Source organism: Geotrypetes seraphini, chromosome 10 (genome assembly GCF_902459505.1).
Source record: "Geotrypetes seraphini chromosome 10, aGeoSer1.1, whole genome shotgun sequence".
NCBI lineage: Eukaryota > Metazoa > Chordata > Amphibia > Gymnophiona > Dermophiidae > Geotrypetes > Geotrypetes seraphini.
The window spans coordinates 3,809,090-3,832,292 of NC_047093.1; the positions used below are offsets into that span (position 1 = coordinate 3,809,090).

Here is a 23,203-nt window from a genome sequence, read left to right on the forward strand (position 1 = left end):
GGAGAAAACATCCAGACAATAGTGAAAAGTGAAAGAATGAACCATGGACCAAGTAGCAGCCTTGCAAATTTCCTCAATAGGTGTAGATCTGAGGAAAGCTACCGAAGCTGCCATTGCTCTGACCTTATGGGCTGTGCCTCTACTCTGTAGGGGTAATCCAGCCTGTGCATAGCAGAAAGAGATACAAGCAGCCATCCAGTTGGAGATGGTACGCTTAGAGATTGGATGTCCCAACTTGTTCGGATCAAAGGAAACAAAAGTTAAGGAGCAGTTCTGTGTGGTTTGGTGCGTTCCAAATAGAAGGCTAAAGAACGTTTACAGTCCAGAGTATGAAGAGCTGATTCTCCAGGGAGAGAATGAGGCTTTGGGAAAAACACTTGAAGAACAATGGATTGGTTGAGATGAAATTCTGAAACCACTTTAGGTAGGAATTTAGGATGAGTACGAAGGACCACCTTGTCATGATGGAGCACAGTGAAAGGTGGATAAGCAACTAAAGCTTGCAGCTCACTAACTCTTCGAGCAGATGTGAGGGCAATGAGAAACACCACTTTCCAAGTGAGATACTTCAGATGAGCCGTAGACATTAGTTCAAATGGAGGCTTCATCAATTGAGCAAGAACAACATTGAGATCCCAAACTACTGGAAGCGGTTTGAGAGGAGGTATGACATTGAAAAGTCCTTTCATGAATCTGGAAACCACCAGATGAGCAAAGAGGGGTTTCCCTTCAATAGGCTGATGGAAAGCAGCAATTGTACTGAGATGGACTCGAATCGATGTAGACTTGAGGCCAGAGGTGGATAAGTGCAAAAGATAATCTAGCACAGAAAATAAGGAGGAATGTTGAGGCTCCTTATCACGAGAGATGCACCACTTAGAAAATCTAGTCCATTTTTGGTGGTAGCATTGGCTGTGGTAGGCTTCCTAGAAGCCTCTAAAATGTCTCTTACAGGCTGAGAAAACTGAAGAGGAGTTATGTTGAGAGGTACCAAGCTGTCAGGTGTAGAGACTGCAGGTTGGAATGAAGCAGAGACAGAGATCTGTGGAAGCAGAGACAGAAAAACTGGTAGAAGATATAGCTCCCTGCTGCTGAGTTGAAGTAGAAGGGAGTACCGAGGTTGTCTCGGCCACCGAGAAGCAATGAGAATCATGGTGGCATGAGCGTTCTTCAACTTGACAAGAGTCTTGAGAATGAGAGGGAACGGAGGGAATGCATACAGGAAGAGATTCGTCCATTCCAGTAGGAAAGCATCTACCTCGAGCAGAACTGAGGCAGTTTGTGGTTGTGGGAAGCTGCAAAAAGATCTATCTGAGGCATTCCCCACTGTGAAAAAAATGTGAGGTAGAGGTGAGGAATGGAGTGTCCATTTGTGAGTTTGCAGAAGACGACTCAAGTTGTCCGCTAAGCAATTTTTCGCCCCTTGGATGTAGACTGCTTTTAGGAAGGTGTTGTGGCAGATTGCCCAATCCCAAACCTTCAGAGCTTCTTGATAAAGAGAGGAAGATAGCGGCCCTCTCTGTTTGTTGACATAGTACATGGAAATTGGTTGTCAGTCTGAATGAGGACCTGGTTGTGAAGAAAGTAACGGAGTAAAACCCCCTGCTCTGCTGTTCCAGGGGAACTTCCTTGATGGCACGGAGACGAAGCAGAGCTTGAGGTTCCTGAAGAAGAAGGTCGGTCTGGGATGGAAGGATACTCTCTTGGAGAAAGCTCTGGTGGAATCTGAGTGAAATAAAGAGAGTTTCCATCCCTGATTATAGGATGGAAGGACAGAAGCAGAAGGGATGGAAGGACAGAAGCAGAAGGATAGAGGTTATGCTCTGTTGGACAGTCAAAAAATCTACAAAGCCTTAGGTGCAAAAGAAGGTTGAGGGTTCTGTTGCTTCTGTTGCTGCGGTTCCTTGGAAGGGGCTCGAGTGTAAGGAGCTGCTTTGGAGCATAACGCCTCTGGAAAACCGTAGTAGGTCTGACAATGGAAGCAAAAGATTTTTCATGATCTGACAACTTCTTAGTTACAGCCTCTATGGATTCATCAAAGAGGCCATTGCCCTGACAAGGAATGTTAGCCAGATGGTCTTGAAGATTAGGATCCATGGCAATGGTGCGAAGTAAGGCCAAGCGGTGCAGTGCTCCAGAAAAAACAGTGGCCCTAGCCGACAGATCAAAGGCATCATAAGATGACTGGAGAAGATGCAATCCGAGTTGTGACAGAGTAGTAGTGATGTCTTAGAACAGCTATACGATGGGAGGGATGTTATTGAAGGAGAGTACCCAAGAAAGGAACTTGGGGGTAATGGTGGACATGACAATGAAACCAACGGCACAGTGCGCAGCGCTAAGAGAGCGAATAGAATGCTAGGTATAATCAAGAAGGGTATTACTACCAGAACGAAAGAAGTTATCCTGTCGTTGTAGCGGGCAATGGTGCATCCGCATCTGGAGCACTGCGTCCAATATTGGTCGCCGTACCCTAAGAAGGATATGGTGTTACTCGAGAGGGTTCAGAGGAGAGCGACACATCTGATAAAAGGTATGGAAAACCTTTCATACGCTGAGAGATTGGAGAAACTGGGACTCTTTTCCCTGGAGAAGAGAAGACTTAGAGGGGATATGATAGAGACTTACAAGATTATGAAAGACATAGAGAGAGTGGAGAGGGACAGATTCTTCAAACTTTTGAAAAATAAAAGAACAAGACGGCATTCGGAAAAGTTGAAAGGGGACAGATTCAAAATGAATGCTAGGAAGTTCTTCTTTACCCAACGTGTGGTGGACACCTGGAATGCGCTTCCAGAGGGCATAATAGGACAGTGTACGGTACTGGGGTTCAAGAAAGGATTGGACAATTTCCTGCTGGAAAAGGGGATAGATGGGCATAGATAGAGGATTACTGCACAGGTCCTGGATCTGTTGGGCTGCCGCGTGTGCGGACTGCTGGGCACGATGGATCTCAGGTATGACCCAGCGGAGGCATTGCTTATGTTCTTTTGAAATGTCTTAAGTAAATCTAGGTTCTTCAGAAAACCTGGAAGAAGATCAATAAGGAACTTGATATAGATGGTGACTAAACTTGTACATAGTTTTATCCTCCTTTCCAGAAGGAACAGTAGCATAGACCTTGGAATGATGGGTTCCTTACAAAAAGGACTCCAGAAGGAGGGATTGGGGAGATAATTGTGAATTCTCAAACCCTTTGCAGTGTAGAGATCTATATCTCGAGACCAATTTGCCTGGAAGAGCAGGTATAGCATAAGGAGTCTCCAGACAACGTTTGAAAGCTTGAGATAAAAGCTTGTTAAGAGGAAGCTTAAGTGACTCTGCAGGAGGTTGAGGGATATGCATGACCTCGAAATACTCCTTAGAGAATTTAGAACCAGGATCGAACTGAATTTCCAGATCATCAGCTGATCCGCCAAGGCCTTGCCTCAAGAAGGGTCAATGACCTTGAGGTGCCTCAAGCGGAGAACAAAGGTGAAGCCTCTCTGGAGAAATGACAATCCAAAGAATATGGAGACTTGGAGGAGGTAATGAACTGGAGCGAGGTGTTGGGGCCTCGAAGAACTGGAAGGGCTGGAATGAGGCCCAGATAAAGAAGGCTGTTCTTTAGAAGATCTGTGCCTTGATGAATGTCTCAATGAAGGCCTCGATTGGCAACAAGAGTGGTGCTTGGAAGCAGGTCTCGAGGATCGAGTAAACTTCGCCCTATGTATGGAAACAGGCAACACTGCTGATGAATGGATAGGGCTCGAAGCTGTAGATCGAAACTCGGTGGTTTGGATCGAGAAATCTCGAAGCATTCCCAAAGACTCTGCTCCTTGTATGGAGTGTGCGGATTCCTGTCGAGACACTCACAAAGAATCTACTCCTTGCATAGAGTGAGAAGGTTTCAATTGAGACACTCGCAAAGAATCTACTCCTTGCATCAAGTGTGTAGTAGCCAGACCAGACACTTGCAAAGATTCTGCTCCTTGCATAAAGCGTAATGGTTCTAATCGAGACACTCGCAAAGAATCTACTCCTTGCATGAGTGTGTAGATGCCAGACCTGCCAGACCAGACACTCGCAAAGACTCTACTCCTTGCATCGAGTGTGTAGATGCCAGACCAGACACTCGCAAAGACTCTGCTCCTTGCATAGAGTGTGATGCTTCAGCTCGAGGCACAAGCAGGGACTCAACCTCGCGGGAGACTGATTGCCCAGGCTGGATTGCAGGAGGCATTGTCGAGGCAGAACCATATTTGCTTAAATAACTGAACAAATTGCACTCCAACATGGTCTGGAGAGAAGCCTGCAAAGGTTGATCCGCGTCTGAAACCGGACCACTTGCTGAGGTTAAAGGCTCCAAGGTGAGGACCAGTGCAGGAACCTTCTGTTGAAGTATCTGACCTGAGGGGAGCTCAGGGGAAGATAAAGCAGGTGTACTCGAGGCGAAAGACAATCAGAACGAGGACGGTTTGATGAGGCTCGAGGTCGGAAGGCCCTAGGGATACTGCTAAACACCAGGGATTTTTGTAAATGTTGGAAAGGGGAGACAGGGAGGAGAGGGTAGGGGCTAATGCTGAAAGCTATGTCGGACACAGGGTCAACTTAGGGTGCAGACCTGCGGCTTAGTTTTTTTTTAATGTAATCTTTCCTGTCATGCACTGAAAGGAAGGGAGACATTTCACACTGAGCTGCAGATTATTGCCATACTTTTAATGCAACAGTAATTAGCAAGCTCATTGATTAATGCATGTGGTATATTTTTCCATTAATTTTGCATTCAAAGCCACGTGCTCCAGCATGTGGCATTCTGCATCAACCTTAGTTTTTGAGGTCCTTAATGCTGAAAATCCTGAGTACTTGTGGAGAATAAATGCCACTCGACTTCCTTGGGAGGGTTCTACAGTTGCTGCCCACAAGATTAGGTTACAGATGACATGGTAATCCCTTCCAATCTCCAGTGGTCCAGCAGTGAATGGAGCAGGAGCGGCGCCCTTGGAGAGCCGCTAGTGATTGACTGCCACAAATTCTCACAGGCCTCGTGAGAACTCGCAGCAGACAATCACTAGCAGATCAACAAGAGGCAGGAGCACGAGGAGGCCACTCATGCTCTGGTTCACCGCTGGACCACTGGGGATTGTAAAAGGTACGTGGAGGAAGCAGGAGGGAGGTAATGGAAGGCACAGTTGGCTGGGTCACAAGGCAAGAGGGATCCCTCCCATCCTGGCCCACCAGGTCTTTCTGCAGGTCCAGCAGAGACCTGTAACAGGTCCTGGAGGGGGGAGGGTGGGCGCTGACCCGAAATATAAGCCAAGACCCCCATTTTTTGGCCCTCAAATCACAGCTTATATTTGAGTATACAGTAGTACCTTGGAATCCGAACTTAATCTGTTCCAGAACCTCGTTCGAGTTCCAAAACAGTCGAGTTGCAAGACAATTTTTCCCATTGAAAATAATAAAAACTGAATTAATCCGTTCCTTGGTCCCACAAACTCAGATTGGCAGAGGCAGCAAGATCGGGCCCACATGGCATAGACAGCAAGATCTGTCCCCCCCTGACATAGACAGCAAGATCTGTCCCCCCTCTGGCATTGACAGCAAGATCTGTTCCCCCTCTGGCATTGACAGCAAGATCTGTCCCCCCTCTGGCATTGACAGCAAGATCAGGCCCCCCACCGGCATAGATAGCATGATTGAGCCCCTGCCTGCATAGACTTCAAGATCGGCAATGGTAGCTGCAAGCGGGGCTCAGCCCAAAGCTTCCCTCCCAGGGAAACAGGAAGCTGCGTCAGAGGTGAAGCTTTGGGCTGAGCAACGCTTGCAGTTCCTGTACGTTCGGATTCCAAGTTGTTCAAATTCTGGGGTGTTCAGATTCCGAAGTACCACTGAATATGGTCTACTACCATCCACCTAACCAGGATGAACAGTCAGGTGCTGAAATGTTAGGGAGGCTAACAAACTGGGTGACACAATAATAATGGGTGATTTCAATTATTCCAATATTGAGTTGGCAAATTTAACATCGCTGTATGGTATGGCTGCACCTCGAATACTATGTGCAATTCTAGTCATCATATCTCAAAAAACATATAGCAAAATTAGAAAGGGTACAGAGAAGGGAGATGAAAATGATAAAAAGGCCAATCAGGGACTTCCTTAGTCTGAGCCAATCAGGGCCTTAGGCCTCTCCTCCTGCATCACATGATGCACCGGGGAGGGGCCTAAGGCCCAGTGTCGTCGTCGAGGGAGGAGGAAGAGGTTTTTTTTTGGTACTTTCTGCTCCCAACTTTAAAGGTACGGGACAGGGGGACCTGGAGGAGAGTGGGCATCCCTCCTGCTTTTTTTGGGGGGTTGGGGGAGGGATTCCTTCGTAGCAGGAGCGAGTGGTCATCAAAAGCCATTTTTTTAAACGCACCAAAGTTCAAGACAACCAGGTAGAAGCAGCTTGATAAGAAAACAAGGTAGTGAACTGCTTTTTTTGAAGTAATTGCCTTATGACAGGGGTAGGCAATTCCAGTCCTCGAGAGCCGGAGCCAGGTCAGGTTTTCAGGATATCCACAATGACATGGATTTGCATGCACTGCCTCCTTGAGATGCAAATCTATCTCATGCAGATTTATTGTGGATATCCTGAAAACCTGACCTGGTTCCAGCTCTCAAGGACCCGAATTGCCTACCCCTGCCTTAGGACAAAGAGATTGCAGTGTTATAGTGGCTACTATAAAAAGAACGAGCACCTACCCTTTCTGTCCCAGCCTTAAAACTTTCAAAGCTTGGCCATATTTATTTTTAATCCATTTGATCCCTTGTAACTGTGCATCAATGATAAGGGGCCACCGTTCTGTATTACACAGGATTGTGGCATTTTCTGAAGACATACGATCGCTGGGCAGCCCTTGGTTATTCCAGGCTGCAATGTCTGCATCATCAGTCAGAAGAGACAAGGAATCCATGTCCGGAGTAACTGGAATTGGTACCTAGAGCAAACATCAGTCAGAATAAATACCATTTAAACAACAAACTTACAGTATGTTAAATCATTCTGCTGCAATAGGAATCTGCAGCTGTCAGGAAAGACAAGTACTCTAAACAAAGTTAATATGACTGAAGAAAAAACACAGTTACTTACCATAACAGGTGTTATCCAGGGACAGCAGGCAGCTATTGTCATCATCATCACCATTCTATGTCCTTATCCCCTCCTCCTGTGTTTAGTATCTCTCCTCTATATCCCTATGCCCCCCTAAGTTCTGCATTCTTATTCTCCCCCATGTCAAGCAAACTTCCCTCTGAGTCCATATACCTTCCCATGCCTGCATTGCCCTTCTGTGTCCCTGTTTCTGTGCTCCCATCCATGCCCACCATCTTCCCTCTTTTCATATATCTCCCTGTGTCCAGCTTCTCCTCTCTCTTACTCTCTTAGTCCCTTACACCAATGTGTCTTTCATACTCTCTCTTTCCTCCTTCCACTATGTTCAATATTTCACTCCATCTTCTTTCATCCCCACGTTTCAGCATCGTGACATAATCAGAACATAAGAACATAAGCAGTGCCTCCGCCGGGTCAGACCATAGGTCCATCCTGCCCAGCAGTCCGCTCCCGCGGCGGCCCAAACAGGTAACGACCTGTCTAAATCACCAGAAGGGGCCCCCATGCCACCTCGGTTTCCTAATTGAGTCCTATCTTCCCATCAAAGTCCTAGCCCTCCGGTCTTGCACCTGCATGACCTGGTTGGGTTTCTACATTTATTTTCTGGTTAGCTTTCTCAGTATCCCATGATCCCTTTATCCCTCAGGAATCCATCCAGTTTCTGTTTGAATCCCTGTACCGTACTCTGCCTGATCACTTCCTCCGGTAGCGCATTCCAAGTGTCCACGACCCTCTGGGTGAAAAAAAACTTCCTTGCATTCGTTCTGAACCTATCTCCCTTCAGTTTCTCCGAGTGCCCCCTCGTACCTGTTGTCCCCTTCAGCCTGAAGAATCTGTCCCTATCCACCCTCTCTATGCCCCTCATGATCTTGAAGGTCTCTATCATATCACCCCTGAGCCTCCTTTTTTCCAGAGAGAAGAGCCCCAGCCTATCCAACCTCTCAGCATATGAGTAGTGTTCCAGCCCTCTTACCAGTTTCGTTGCTCTCCTTTGGACTCTCTCAAGTACCTCCATGTCTTTCTTGAGGTACGGCGACCAATATTGAACGCAGTATTCCAGATGCGGACGCACCATCGCTCGATACAGTGGCATGATGACTTCCCGCGTCCTGGTAGTTATGCCCCTCTTTATGATGCCCAGCATCCTGTTGGCTTTTTTTGAGGCCGCTGCGCACTGTGCAGATGGCTTCAGTGATGCATCCACCAGCACACCCAAGTCTCTCTCAAGATTGCTTTCTCCCAACAATGCCCCCCCCCAATTTGTAGTTGAACAACGGGTTCTTTTTCCCTATATGCATGACCTTGCATTTTTCCACGTTAAAGCGCATTTGCCATTTGTTTGCCCAGTCTTCCAGCTTGTCTAGGTCCCTTTGCAGGTCCTCACACTCCTCCCTGGAGTTAACTCTTCCGCACAGTTTCGTATCGTCTGCAAATTTTATAACCTCGCACTTTGCCTCTTTTTCCAGGTCATTGATAAATATGTTGAAGAGTAACGGCCCCAGCACCGATCCCTGTGGCACACCGCTCGTGACTCCCCGCCAGTCAGAATATTGGCCCTTTACTCCGACCCTCTGCAGTCTACCCGACAGCCAGTGCTCGATCAATCTGTGCACATCCCCTCCCACCCCGTGATTCCACAGTTTCCTAAGCAGCCTTTCATGTGGTACCTTGTCGAAAGCCTTTTGAAAATCGAGGTAAATGATGTCGATGGGTTCCCCATTGTCCACCCGACTGCTTATTCCCTCAAAGAAGTACAGAAGGTTCGTTAGGCACGACCTTCCCTTACAGAATCCGTGCTGGCTTGTTCTCAGTAGGCCATTTCTCTCAATGTGCTCGCAAATGCCGTCTTTTATCATAGCTTCCACCATCTTCCCTATAATTGAAGTCAGGCTCACCGGCCTGTAGTTCCCGGGGTCACCCCTTGATCCCTTCTTGAATATAGGTGTGACATTCGCCAATTTCCAGTCCTCTGGTACCTCTCCAGTTTTCAAGGATAGGTTACAAACATGCTGGATTGTGCCCGCTATTTCTTGTCTTAGTTCCTTCAGAACCCTTGGGTGGATCCCGTCCGGACCCGGTGATTTGCCGCATTTTAATCTGTCTATCTGTTTGAGGACATCCTCCTTACTGACCTCTATATGCTCCAATTTTTCAGCCTGTTCCCCACTCATGAGCTCCTCTGAGTCTGGTATATTAGATGTGTCTTCTCTCGTGAAAACCGACGAGAAGAACGTGTTCAACCTCTCAGCTACCTCTTTATCCTCCTTAATCACTCCCTTCCTTTCCCCATCGTCCAGCGGCCCCACCTCCTCTCTCGCTGGTCGTTTCCCCTTTACGTAACTGAAGAATGCCTTGAAGTTTTTTGCTTCCCTGGCCAGCCCCTCTTCGTATTTCCCTTTTGCTTTTCTAACCTCTCGGTGGCATTCTTTTTGGCATTTCCTGTGCGCCTGGTGATTTTCCTCAGTTGGATCCTTTTTCCATCTCCGGAAGGATACTTTTTTGTCATTTATTGCCTTCTTTACTTCTGCTGAGATCCAAATCGGGTCCTTTGTCCGCTTGTTCTTGCATCCTTTCCTGAAACTGGGGACGTACGTTTTTTGTGCTTCCTGCAGGGTGTCCCTGAATAGGATCCAGGCGCTTTCCACAGTCTCCATCCTAAAGATGTTTCTGAGCTTCCTCCCCACCATTTCCCTCATAGCAACATAGTTCCCTTTCTTGAAGTTGAGCGCAGTTGTTGCGGTTCTCCTTACTATGGGTGTCCCCCTTTCTAATGTGAATCTGATTGCATTGTGGTCACTGTTGCCTAGTGGTCCTCCTACTTCTACCCCTCTTGCAGGCCCCCCTAATCCGTTCAGGATGAGGTCAAGGGTAGCACACCCCCGCGTCGGTTTCCTGACCAGTTGCTCCATGAAGCAGTCCCTCACAGCTTCTACAAATCCTGTTTCCCTAGTGCAGTTGGAGTGACCCGTACTCCAGTCTATCCCTGGGTAGTTGAAGTCCCCCATCACTGTTACACTTCCAGTCCTGCACTCCTGTCTCAGTTCAGCTTCCAGGTCGTGTCCGAGTCCTTCCGGCGTGCCAGGTGGGCGATAGTACAGTCCCAGTTTTATGCCTGCACCATTGTTTCCCGGCAATTTGACCCATAGCGATTCCAGCCCCTCTGCCTTCGTTGCTATATCCATCCCGACCGAGTAGATAGAGTCCTTTATGTATAGTGCTATGCCTCCCCCCTTCTTGTGGGTCCTGTCTCTCCTGTAGAGCTTGTACCCCGGCAGCGCCACATCCCATTGATTCTCCTCTGTCCACCATGTTTCTGTAATTCCAATTATATCCAGGTCTTCCCCCTTGGCCACGACCTCTAGTTCACTCATCTTGGCCATGAGGCTTCTTGCAGGCTCGAGGAATGGGCATTGACATGGCAGATAAAGTTCAACGTGGATAAGTGTAAAGTGATGCATGTCGATGACAAAAATCTCATGTACGAACATAAGAATTGCCGCTGCTGGGTCAGACTGGTGGTCCATCGTGCTCAGCAGTCCGCTCATGCGGGGCCCCTTGGTCAAAGACCAGCGCCCCAACTGAGACAAGCCCTACCTGCGTAAGTTCTGATTCAGCACAAACCTGTCCAACTTTGTCTTGAATCCTTGGAGGGTGTTCTCCCCTATGATAGATTCCGGAAGAGCGTTCCAGTTTTCTACCATTCTCTGGGTGAAAAAAAACTTCCTTACGTTCATACGGAATCTATCCCCTTTGAATTTTAGAGAGTGCCCTCTCATTTTCCCTACCTTGGAGAGGGTGAACAACCTGTCCTTATCTACCAATTCTATTCCCTTCAGAACCTTGAATGTTTCAATCATGTCCCCTCTCAATCTCCTCTGTTCGAGGGATAAAAGGCCCAGTTTCTCTAACCTTTCCTGTACGGCAACTCCTCCAGTCCCTTAACCATCTTAGTCGCTCTTCTCTGGACCCTTTTGAGTAGTACCGTGTCCTTCTTCATGTACGGCGACCAGTGTTGAACGCAGTACTGTAGGTGAGGGCGCACCATAGCCCGGTACAAGGGCATGATAACCTTCTCCGATCTGTTCGTGATCCCCTTCTTTATCATTCCTAGCATTCTGTTTGCCCTTTTCACCGCCGCCGCACATTGCACAGACGGCTTCATCGACTTGTCAATCAGAACTCCCAAGTCTCGTTCCTGGAAGGTCTCTCCAAGTACCGTCCCTGACATCCTGTATTCGTGCATGAGATTTTTGTTACCTACATGCATCACTTTACACTTATCAACGTTGAACCTCATCTGCCATGTCGATGCCCATTCCTCGAGCCTGATTATGTCACGTTGCAGATCTTCGCAATCCCCCTGCGTCTTCACTACTCTGAATAATTTCGTATCATCTGCAAATTTAATCACCTCACTCGTCATACCATTGTCTAGATCATTTATAAAGATGTTGAAGAGCACAGGACCAAGCACCAAGCCCTGCGGCACCCCACTGGTGACGCTCCTCCAGTACGAGTATTGTCCATTTACCCCCCACTCTCTGTTTCCTATGATCCAGCCAGTTTTTAATCCATGTATGTATTTCACCCTCGATTCCATGGCTCACAATTTTCCGAAGTAGTCGTTCATGTGGAACCTTGTCAAACGCCTTCTGAAAATCCAGATATACAATGTCAACTGTGTCGCCTTTGTCTATCTGCCTGTTTACTCCTTCAAAGAAGTGCAGCAAGTTCGTCAAACACGATCTGCCTTTGCTAAAACCGTGCTGATTGGTTCTCATCAGCCCATGTCCGTCAAGGTGATCAATGATGCAGTCCTTTATTAGCGTCTCTACCATCTTACTCGGTACCAAGGTCAGACTCACCGGTCTGTAGTTTCACGGATCTCCCCTCGAACCTTTCGCCACCTTCCAGTCTTCCGGAATCTTTCCCAATTTGATCGACAGATTGGCTGTTAGTTGAAGCAGTTCAGCTATGGTACCTTTCAGTTCCTTGATTACCCTTGGATGGATGCCATCCGGTCCCGGGGATTTATCGCTCTTACGCCTATCAATCTGCCTACACACCTCCTCTAGACTGACCGTCAATCCTGTCAGCTTTCCGTCTTCGTTTCCAGCATATAGTCTGATGGGTTCCGGTATACTATGTAAATCTTCTTCGGTAAATACAGACGCAAAAAATGTGTTCAGTTTGTCGGCGATTGCTTTGTCCTCTTTTAGCGCCCCCTTTATTCCATGGTCATCCAATGGTCCCACCGCTTCCTTCGCGGGACATTTCCCCTTGATATATCAAAAAACGGCTTGAAGTTTTTTGCCTCCTTGGCTATTTTTTCCTCGGAGTCTCTATTGGCCCCTTTTACCGCCTTATGGCACCTGCGTTGATGTTTGTATTTGTTCCATTTTTTACCTTTTCCATTCCTTAAATGAAGATTTCTTGTCTCTGATTGCTTCCTTAACCTCTACTGCGAGCCATGCTGGTTCTTTGTTCTTTTTCCTCTTGGATCCCTTGTTGATAAGCGGTATATATAGGTTATCATGCTGCTTTACCGGGCTATGGTGCGCCCTCACCTGGAGTACTGCGTCCAGCACTGGTCACTGTACATGAAGAATTACATGGTACAACTTGAAAGGGTCCAGAGAAGAGTGACTAAGATGGTTAAGGGGCTGGAGGAGTTGCCGTACAATGAAAGATTAGAGAAACAGGGCCTCTTCTCCCTTAAACAGAGGAGATTGAGTGGGGACATGATTGAAACATTCAAGGTACTGAAGGGAATAGACTTAGTAGATAAGGACAGGTTGTACACCCTCTCCAAGGTAGGGAGAACGAGAGGGCACTCTCTAAAATTGAAAGGGGATAGATTCCGTTCAAACATAAGGAAGTTCTTCTTCACCCAGAGAGTGGTAGAAAACTGGAACGCTCTTCCGGAGTCTATCATAGGGGAAAACACCCTCCAGGGTGACATCATCCACGGAGCCCGGATGTGGACAGCCTCGCAAGCAGACTTGCTTGTAGAAAACTCAGAAGTGAGTGTCTTCCCGTCCAGCACAGCACGCATCTCCTCAGTTCAGATAGCTAGCAGAGAAGCCAACCAGGGGAGGTGGGTGGGTTGTGAGAATATCTGTCTGCTGTCCCTGGATAACACCTGTTACGGTAAGTAACTGTGCTTTATCCCAGGACAAGCAGGCAGCCTATTCTCACATGTTGGTGACCTCCAAGCAAACCAGAATGGGATGGTGGGACTGTTGGCAATTTAGGAGAATAAATTTTGTAATACTCTCTGGCCAAAATGGCCATCCCATCTGGAGAAAACATCCAGACAAATTTCCTCAATAGGAGTGGATCAGAGGAAAGCTACTGAAGCAGCCATGGCTCTAACTTTATGGGCTGTGACTTGACTGTGTAAATGCAGTCCAGCCTGAGCATAGCAAAAAGAGATACAAGCAGCCATCCAGTTGGAGATGGTATGCTTAGAAATTGGATGTCCCAACTTGTTTGGAGCGAAGGAGACAAAAAGTTGAGGAGCAAATCTGTGTGGTTTGGTGTGTTTTAAGTAAAAGGCCAAAGCACGTTTACAGTCCAGAGTGTGAAGAACTGATTCTCCAGGATGAGAATGAGGCCTTAGAAAAAAAAAAACACTGGAAGCACAATGGATTGATTGAGATGAAATTCTGAAACCACTTTAGGTAAGAATTTAGGATGAGTGCGGAGGACCACCTTGTCATGATGGAAAAATATGCTCCAGCTATAGATATGAAAAAATTAATGCCGATAGTTTGGGGCACAGTAATTTATTTAAGCTGGTTTGGGGACCGTTGACATCATATATTACCTCACTATAGTAGGTCTTTGATTATGAGTCAGTTTTGATTTATTTTTGTACACATCCAGGAAAGGGGGGAGGGGCTATTTCTGTCCTAATTTGACTTTTGAGTATGTCCACCTGGGATGGGAGGAGGGTGGGATAATCTGAATAGGGTAAGAGGGGCGTAATCAAAGAAAACATCTAAGTCCCCTTTGGCCTAAGGCCTTAAACATGTTTTGATAATGGCCTGTCTCTAGGTTCAGCTGTTTAAACGTCCAGACCACCACTACGTCTACACTGACAACATATAATCAACCTAAAAAAAGCCTAACTCCCAAATGCCCATAACAAGAGCTTTTAGGCGAAGGAGGAGCCAGTCCTTCGCCTAAAAGCTGGATTCTGTAACCCGTGTCTGTCAAAAACAACACCGGTTACAGAATCCACCTTCCCCCTTACAACGATCGGGGCAGGAGGGAACCCAAGCCCTCCTGGCCCCGCCGATTACGATCGGGGCAAGAGGGAACCCAAGCCCTCTTGCCCCACCAGCCTGACCTTCCCCGACTACGATCGGGGTAGAGGGAGCCTAAGCCCTCTTGCCCCACCACCTCAACCTTCCCAGACGAAGATCAGGGCAAGAGGGAGCCCAAGCCCTCTTGCCCCGCCAGCCGACCTTCCCGGATGAAGATCTGGGCAGGAGGGAGCACAACCCCTCCTGCCAAGGCGAACCCCCTACCCTACCCCACTAAGATATGGGCAGGAGGGATCCCAGGCACTCCTGCCCTCAACTCACCCCCTCCCATGACCTCCCCCAACCCCAGATCGCCCTCCCCACACCAGCTCGTAACCCCCCCGTCAACTCCTCGACACCCCCCATCCCCAATCCCCCTCCCCGTACCTGTAAACGATGTCCGGATGGATGGGTGACAAGCAGCCATCTCTTGAATGGCTGGCCTTAGGGCCTGATTGGCCCAGGTGGCTCAAACCCCGCCCGCATGTGGGCCTGAGGCACCTGGGCCAACTGGAATTTGATTTTATTTAAAAACAAAAACAGATTACAGTGAAACCTATCACTGGCCCTGTTAAAGTGTACATTTCTAGTATAGACATATAGGTGTGTGGCCGATAAAATGAAAGACTTGATATCATGGTGATAAAAACTGAGGAAGAAGCAAAATTGTGTTCTTAAACCATAACATGTCTTGTAAATACTAGAATTTCATTGTTTAAAAACATAAGTGTTATAATTTTGTAGCCAGCAAGTGCATATTATAGAAAGCTAAATATCTTTCCACAGTCCTCCAGCTCAAAAATTAAAGCAACCTACTTCTTTATATTTATTCTGTCCTGGTCCAAAAGTATACAATTTATTTCAATTTTATTTAAGTCAGTAATTGCTTGTGTAAAGAACTTTAACAGCTAATATGTAACACACACAACATGACATTCTAAATCTAATCATTCATATAAAATGTTAAATCTTTGGCTAAAAATGAAAAGATGTCTTAGCAATTAATGCTACAGTAAGGAGTTCAGGTAGGCTTGCCCAACCTACAGCCCTTGGGCCAGAACCCAGCCTGTCAAGTGCTTTTTTTCTGGCCCTCAGAAGCTTGGTAACAAAATTCCTGGTCTTCCAGTTTTAAGTCTCACAAGATTTGAAAGACCAGCCTGAAATTCTGGCATCATGTGGCTCAAGCTTACAGAGAGCCAAGTCATGGAGGGAAAGCAGGAATACCAATGTTTCTTCTACTGGTGAAGGCTGGGGGAAGGGAAAGAGTCTACAGGAGATAGAAAGACTGAAGGCGGAGGTGGGGAGGGGGTTAAATGAGTGAAAAAGGCTGGGAAGGGAACGATGGATTGTTGCATTTTACCACTATTTGATGAAACATAGTAAACCATGATGCGTGTTAGAAAATATAAAATGTGGCCCCCTATAGAAAAAGGTTGGGGTTTCTTTTATCTTGCTGTGGGGATTTTGATTGATTATAAATGCATATATGAATAATGTTGTTTGTGTAGATACTGTACTGCATTTTTGTTAACTTTGGAAAATTAATAAAAGATTTAAACACATAAAGCATACTAGAATCCTCATATACACTCTCTCACATAGCCATTACCTTTTCTGCCTTTGCTTGAACCTGGAGTCTGCTGACTCTATAATCAGGTGGGAGTATAAAAAGGGGCATACTTGCCAGCTAAGGTGGTTTATTCTTAACATAGAAACATAGAAACATAGAAGGTGACGGCAGATAAGGGCCAAGGCCCATCAAGTCTGCCCACACCAATGACCCTCCCCTACCTCCCTTTGCGAAGAGATCCCACCTTTCGATCCCATTTAGCTTTAAAATCAGGCACACTGCTGGCCTCAATCACCTGCATCGGAAGACCATTCCATCGATCCACCACCCTCTCGGTGAAGAAGTATTTCCTGGTGTCGCCATGCAATGTCCCTCCCCTGATTTTCCATGGATGCCCTCGTGTTGACGTGGGTTCCTTGAAGAAGAAGATATCCTCCCCCACCTCGATACGGCGCGTGAGGTACTTGAATGTCTCGATCATGTCCCCCCTCTCCCTGCGTTCCTCTAGGGAGTAGAGCTGCAGTTTATTCAGCCGTTCCTCATACGGGAGATCCCTGAGCCCCGTGACCATCCGTGTGGCCATTCGCTGGACCGACTCAAGTCTCAGCACATCTTTGCGGTAATGTGGTCTCCAGAATTGTACACAGTATTCCAGATGGGGTCTCACCATGGACCTATATAATGGCATTATGACTTCGGGCTTACGGCTAACGAAACTCCTTCGTATGCAACCCATGATTTGTCTGGCTTTAGATGAAGCTTTCTCCACCTGAGTTGCAGTCTTCATGTCCTCACTGATGATTACCCCTAAGTCTCGTTCCGCTACAGTTCTCTCTAGGATCTCACCATTAAGAGTGTAAGTCTTACATGGATTTTTGTTGCCAAGGTGCATGACCTTGCATTTTTTGGCATTGAAGTTTAGTTGCCAGGTCCTGGACCAATTCTCCAGTAGGAGGAGGTCGTGTGCCATACTATCGGTCTTGGATTTGTTGTCAGGTCCTGTTGTGTTCTTGTCCACTATATTGCATAATTTGGCATCATCGGCGAATAACGTTAATTTACCCTTCAGCCCTTCAGCCAAGTCCCTTATGAAGATGTTGAACAAGATTGGGCCCAAGACCGAGCCCTGCGGCACTCCACTTAACACCTCTGTCGTTTCGGAGGGGGAGCCATTCACCACCACCCTCTGAAGTCTACCTCCTAGCCAGTCCCCCACCCATGTAGTCAAGGTATCTCCCAAACCTATAGAGCTCATCTTGCTCAACAACCTGCGGTGTGGTACGCTATCGAATGCTTTGCTGAAATCTAAGTACACGACGTCCAGGGACTCCCCAATATCCAGCTTCCTCGTCACCCAGTCAAAGAAGCTGATCAGGTTGGATTGACAGGACCTCCCCTTTGTAAACCCATGTTGACGGGGATCTCGCAGATTCCCCTCGTTAAGGACCGCATCCAATTGGTGTTTGATTAGAGTTTCCATTAGTTTGCTTACTATTGATGTGAGACTCACTGGTCTGTAGTTCGTAGCTTCCGTCCTACTTCCTTTTTTGTGGAGTGGAATGACATTAGCCGTTTTCCAGTCTAGCGGGACTTTTCCTTTGCTAAGGGAGAGATTGAAGAGTGTTGATAGTGGTTTCGCCAAGGTGTCTTTTAACTCTCTGAGTACTCTGGGGTGTATGTTGTCTGGCCCCATGGCTTTGTGAACCTTGAGTTTGGATAGTTCACTGTAGACACTATTGGGCGTTATCTCGAAGCTGCAAAACGGGTCTATCGAGCTATCCCCTGTTGGTAGTTGAGGGCCGGATCCCTGCGCCTCACGGGTGAAAACTGAGCAAAAGTATTCATTTAACAGTTTAGCCTTCTCGGAGTCCGATTCTACATAGTTCCCGTCCGGTTTCCTAAGGCGTACTATCCCTCCTGTGTTCCTGTTTCTATCACTTATATACCTAAAGAATGCTTTATCGCCCTTTTTGATATTCTTTGCTAGATTCTCCTCCACCTGCAATTTGGCCTCTCTGACTGCTGTTTTGACGGTTCTTGACTTGGCCAGATAGTCTTCTCTGGAGCCTTGCTTCCCTGAATGTTTGAAGGAGATGAATGCTCTCTTCTTCTCTTTTATGAGGTTGGAGACCTCCGTAGAGAACCACTGCGGTTTGTTTTTTCTTCGTTGTTTACTTACAGATTTAATAAATCTGTTTGTTGCTTCGTGTATGGTAGTTTTCAGTGTTGACCACAATTCCTCTACATTATCAGTCTCTGCTTGGTTTTGCAGCGACTGATGGATGAATTCCCCCATGTCCTCGAAGTTGGTGTCCTTGAAGCTGAGGACCTTAGTTAATGTGTTGGGTTTGGTGAAACCTTTTCTGAGGTTAAACCATACCATGTTGTGGTCACTGGATGACAGCGTGTCTCCCACAGAGACATCTGTGACACTTTCTTCGTTGGTAAGTATTAGGTCTAGAATCGCCTGATCCCTAGTTGGCTCCAAAACCATTTGCTTGAGTCTTGCTCCCTTTATAGAGTTTAATAGCCTTTTGCTGCTGCCGGTCGCAGAGGAAAGTGTGTTCCAATTCACGTCAGGCATATTGAAGTCTCCCATCAATACTGTGTCCCCACGCAAGGTGATATTCTCTATGTCCTCGATTAATTCCATATCAAGGTCTTCCTGTTGCCTTGGAGGTCTGTATACTATGCCAAGGTACAGGCATTTGTCCTTTCCCCTGGCCATATTTACCCAAAGGGATTCCCCTGTGTACCTAACATCTGTGATTCTGGTAACTTTGATGTCATCTTTGGCATATAGTGCTACCCCTCCTCCCATTTTGCCCTCCCTGTCTTGGCGGAACAAATTGTAACCCGGTATGACCATGTCCCACCTGTGGGAGTCCGTAAGCCAGGTTTCGGATATTGCCACCACATCTAGGTCGGCGCCCCTCATTTCCGTCTCCAATTCCAGAATCTTGTTGCCCAAACTGTGGGCATTGACGTACATAGCCTTCCAAATCCTAGGTTTGTTATGGCTATCTAGTGATATTCCCGATTGAGCTCCATCGGCTCCTTTGGTATTGTTTGCGATGTGTGTATTCTCCTTAGACCCTGAAACACAGTGTGAACTTACCCCGGATTCGAAAATGTCAGTATCCCCCCTGAACCCAGAAATGTGAGCACCCCCCCCAGATCCATGATTGCTATGTGTATATACCTCAGATCCTGAATGGTAGTTGCAGCTTACTTCATTAGATAGGTTATTAGTGCCCGTACCCTCCCCCAACTTACCTAGTTTAAAGCCCTATGGAGTAGGCGGGCTAATCGGTGTCCAAAGACGTTCTTCCCTCTGCTGGACAGGTGCAACCCATCTGGTCCCTGTAGTCCTTGTAGTGCCTCTCCGTGGTTCAGGAACCCGAAGTTCATCTCCTTGCACCATCCTTGCAGCCAGTCGTTTGCCTTCTGGATCCGATTCTCTCTGGCTCTTCCCTTGCCTCTTACTGGAAGGATCGAGGAGAACACAATCTGCGCATCCAACCTCCTCAGCTTCTCACCCAGGGCACCAAAGTCCTCAGGTATCCTCTCCGGGGTGCTCCTGACGGTATCGTTGGTTCCGACATGGATAAGAAGCATGGGGAAGTGGTCCTGGGGCTTGATGAGACTGTCCAAGCAGGTGGTTACATCCCGGATCCTGGCTCCTGGCAAACAGCAAACCTCTCTCGATTGAATATCTGGTCTGCAGATTGGGCCCTCCGTGCCCCTCAGCATTGAATCCCCAATTACCACAACTCTACGCTTCTTAGGGGAGGGCCGTACTGATGTCTCTGGGACCGGAACCTCCTGCTGGATATCTTCCTGTTCCTCATTGTCAGGTCTTCCCTGAAGCAGCTGGAATCTGTTCCTCAATGGGATTTGTGGGGTTGATGTAGAACTACCCTGTGTGTGAGAAAAAGAGACAGTATATGAGGAAGGTTTTTTGTGTTTGCCTGTGGAGGAGGTTACCAGCTGCCAGGAGTCAGCGTCGTCTGCCTCCTCCTGAATTCCAATTGTTGGTCCCAATGAAGCAGGAATGGTGGTTTTGGGCGTCCCGAGGATGGTCCTGCCAGGTTCCTGTACGGTGATCTGGGACAGTTCCTGGATGACTTCATCGATGTAGGCCTCGTCATCCCGGATACTTCTTAAGCGCATGACCTCCTCTCTCAAGCTATTCAGTTCTTGTAAAAGGCTGTTCTCTAGTTGATCTGTCGTTTTTGTCTGCGTAGAAACTGTAGCCATTTTTGTGGGGATGGCCTCGGTCTGTACAGATACCTCTTGGTATTTTTTGGTAGCGTGTGCCTAGCCCTGGCACAATTGTGCTTTCCCTTGTGGGATACGGAGGCTTTTCTTCAGGTGGATTTCAATGCTCTGTGCTGAAGAGTCTGGGGAGCTGAGAGATTTTGAAACCCCACTAAGGCCTGATGAGATATTACAGTAGGCTCTGGACAAGAACTGATTACTGGGTTGGTAGAAGAAGAGGTTTTATTTCCCACTTCTATTGATTTTTAGTGTTACCTGCCAAGTTATTGAATATTCTGTTGTTTGTATGGATATAAAGTGGCATCCCTAACTAGGAGGAACAAACTCATGGCACTACTGGGATTAGGAATTTTCTAAAAAGTACATGTGAACCCCCCCAAAAAAATTAATAAACACACCAGAATGTTTTTTTTTTGTCATATCTTCCACAGAACTCAGCCAATTCTTATAAAATTTTGTGCACCATGAATGAAGCCGATGTAAAATGTACATATTTCTCACTACACCATAACACTACCCTGTGAAAATGAATTGTGAACTGAATAAAAACACATCAAAAAGTTTTATGACATATCTTGCAGAAAAATGTAAAGTCAAAAAGTAATTCTCTTGTAACATCCTATATAATAAAAGGCTAGCCGCGCATGCGCACTCCTGTTTGCGTGCTTCTGTGATCTGTGGTCGCAGGAGTGCGCATGTGCGCTTATACGTCACCAGCTGCCGATCGCCTCAACAAGCCGGAACCGCAGCTAGCCGCCGATCTCTGTTCCTCCAGCGGAAGGGGGGGTCTGGGAGGAGAGGGATCGCGGTCGCTCAGCGCCCCCACCGAGGAGCCCAGCAACTTTCCGCTACCCGGGACCCGAGTCCTTTTCTGCCCCCCCTTCCCTTCCCGCGGGCCCGACTGGCAATTTAAGAAGCGTGTGCAGCAGTCTTCACACGCTGCTTCGGGCCCTTCTACTGCCCTGATTTGCTCTGCCGCGTCTCTGATGATGTCTTCACACGCTGCTTGAATCGCCATGTGTAGTCGGGCCCGCGGGAAGGGAAGGGGGATGTCAAAGGACTCGGGACCGTGTTTGTAGTCGGGACCGCGGGAAGGGAAAGGGGGTAGAGGAAACGCTAATGCTGCTGCACAAGGAACTGGTGTGGGGGGAGGGAAATGGAAGGGGAGGGAATGCTGCTTTGGACAGACAGACAGAGGGAGGAAGGGAGATAGAAAGAAAAGAAGAAAGACACAGGGGCAGGTGCACAGGGAACTGGTGTGGGGGAGGGAAATGGAGGGGGAGGGAATGCTGCTTTGAACAGACAGAGGGAGGAAGGGAGACAGAAAGAAAAGAAGAAAGATACAGGGGCAGGTGCACAGGGAACTGGTGTGGGGGGATGGAAATGGAGGGGGAGGGTATGCTGCTTCGGACAGACAGACAGAGGGAGGAAGGGAGCCAGAAAGATAAGAAGAAAGACACAGGGGCAGGGAGATACACAGAAAGACAGACAGACAAAGAGGGCCAGGGTCAGAGACAGACAGAAAGAAAGACAGTGGGAGTCGCGTCAGGAGGGGTGCGGGATGCGGCAGAGGAAACTTTTCCAATGGGTGCAACTGGGCGGCTGTCGGGAACCTCTGATCAGGGGCAGAGCAAGGTAAGTGTATCATAGGGATAAGAAGGAGGAGGGGGGAGAAAAAGGAAGGAACGCCTACTGCTGGACAGGGGGAGAAGGAAAGAGGTGCTAATGGACAGGGGGAGGTGAAGAAAAAGGAACGGAGGCCTAATGTTGGACAGGGGGAGAAGGAAAGAGGTGCTACTGGACAGGGGGGAAGGTAAAACAAAGGGAGAAGGGCTGCTGCAGCATAAGGAGAGCAGTGAAGGGGTGGTGGTGGACACAGAGGAGGTAAAAGGAAGGGACAATGGACAGGGGGAGCAGGCAAGGGGTGGTGATGGATAGCCAAGGAAAAAGAAAGACAGGAAGAAAGAAAGCGGCTAAGGAGAGAGAGAGAAAGAAATAAAGACACACACACATATATTCTAGCACCCATTAATGTAATGGGCTATAAGACTAGTCTGTTTAATATATCTCAATTCTCCCATAACTTCGGCTTTACTCAATTCTTCCATTACGTCTCCCAGAAGAGGAACCTTAGATGGTGTAACCTGATCCTGCTTTTGACGTTTGGCAGTCCCTCCTGTTTCATTTTTAGATTGCTGCGTACACGCCATGTTCATACACCGTAATCTATCACTTTCACGACGATTTGGGGGCCATTGGAAAAGTATTGTAATGAATAGGCATCATTTTTCTTCCTTTTTTAGATTTATTATATGCACACTCAGGGGGGAGGGAGGATTTGGGGAGGAAATTTTTATAACTATGTTTATAATAATAGTATAATATATTTTATATAGAATAATTGATGAAGGGTGGGCGGGTAGGGTTTTATCATTAATGGTCTATTAGATTTTATGTGTTAACATAAGAACATAAGAACATAAGAACTGCCATCTCCGGATCAGACCCATGGTCCATCGAGTCCGGCGATCCGCACACGCGGAGGCCCAGTCAGGTATACACCTGATGTAGTTTTACCACCCATATCCCTCTATGCCTCTCATAAGGAGATGTGCATCTAATTTGCCTTTGAATCCTAGCACAGTGGATTCCTTAATAACCTCCTGTGGAAGAGCATTCCAGGCGTTCACCACTCGCTGCATAAAGCAGAACCTCCTGACATTTGTCCTGGACTTGTCCCCCCTTAGCTTTAAACCATGTCCTCTTGTCCGTGTCACGTTGGACAGTGTAAATAATTTGTTTTTCTGCTTTATTTTATCGATGTCTTTCAGTATTTTGAACGTCTCTATCATGTCCCCTCGCAGCCTCCTTTTCTCAAGGGAGAACAGTCCTAGTTTCTTGAGTCGT

The 23,203-nt window shown here is 47.4% G+C and overlaps 1 protein-coding gene across 2 annotated transcripts in view; it reads right to left on the reverse strand.

Moving 5' to 3' along the window:
- The window catches only part of DNAH17 (dynein axonemal heavy chain 17), a 954,442-nt gene that overhangs the window by 123,871 nt on the left and 807,368 nt on the right, over nt 1–23,203 (reverse strand). For both annotated transcript variants that reach the window (XM_033960179.1, XM_033960181.1), the window contains one exon: nt 6,727–6,962. In XM_033960179.1, coding sequence (XP_033816070.1) covers nt 6,727–6,962 — 236 coding nt within the window. The remainder of the gene's footprint in view (nt 1–6,726; nt 6,963–23,203) is intronic.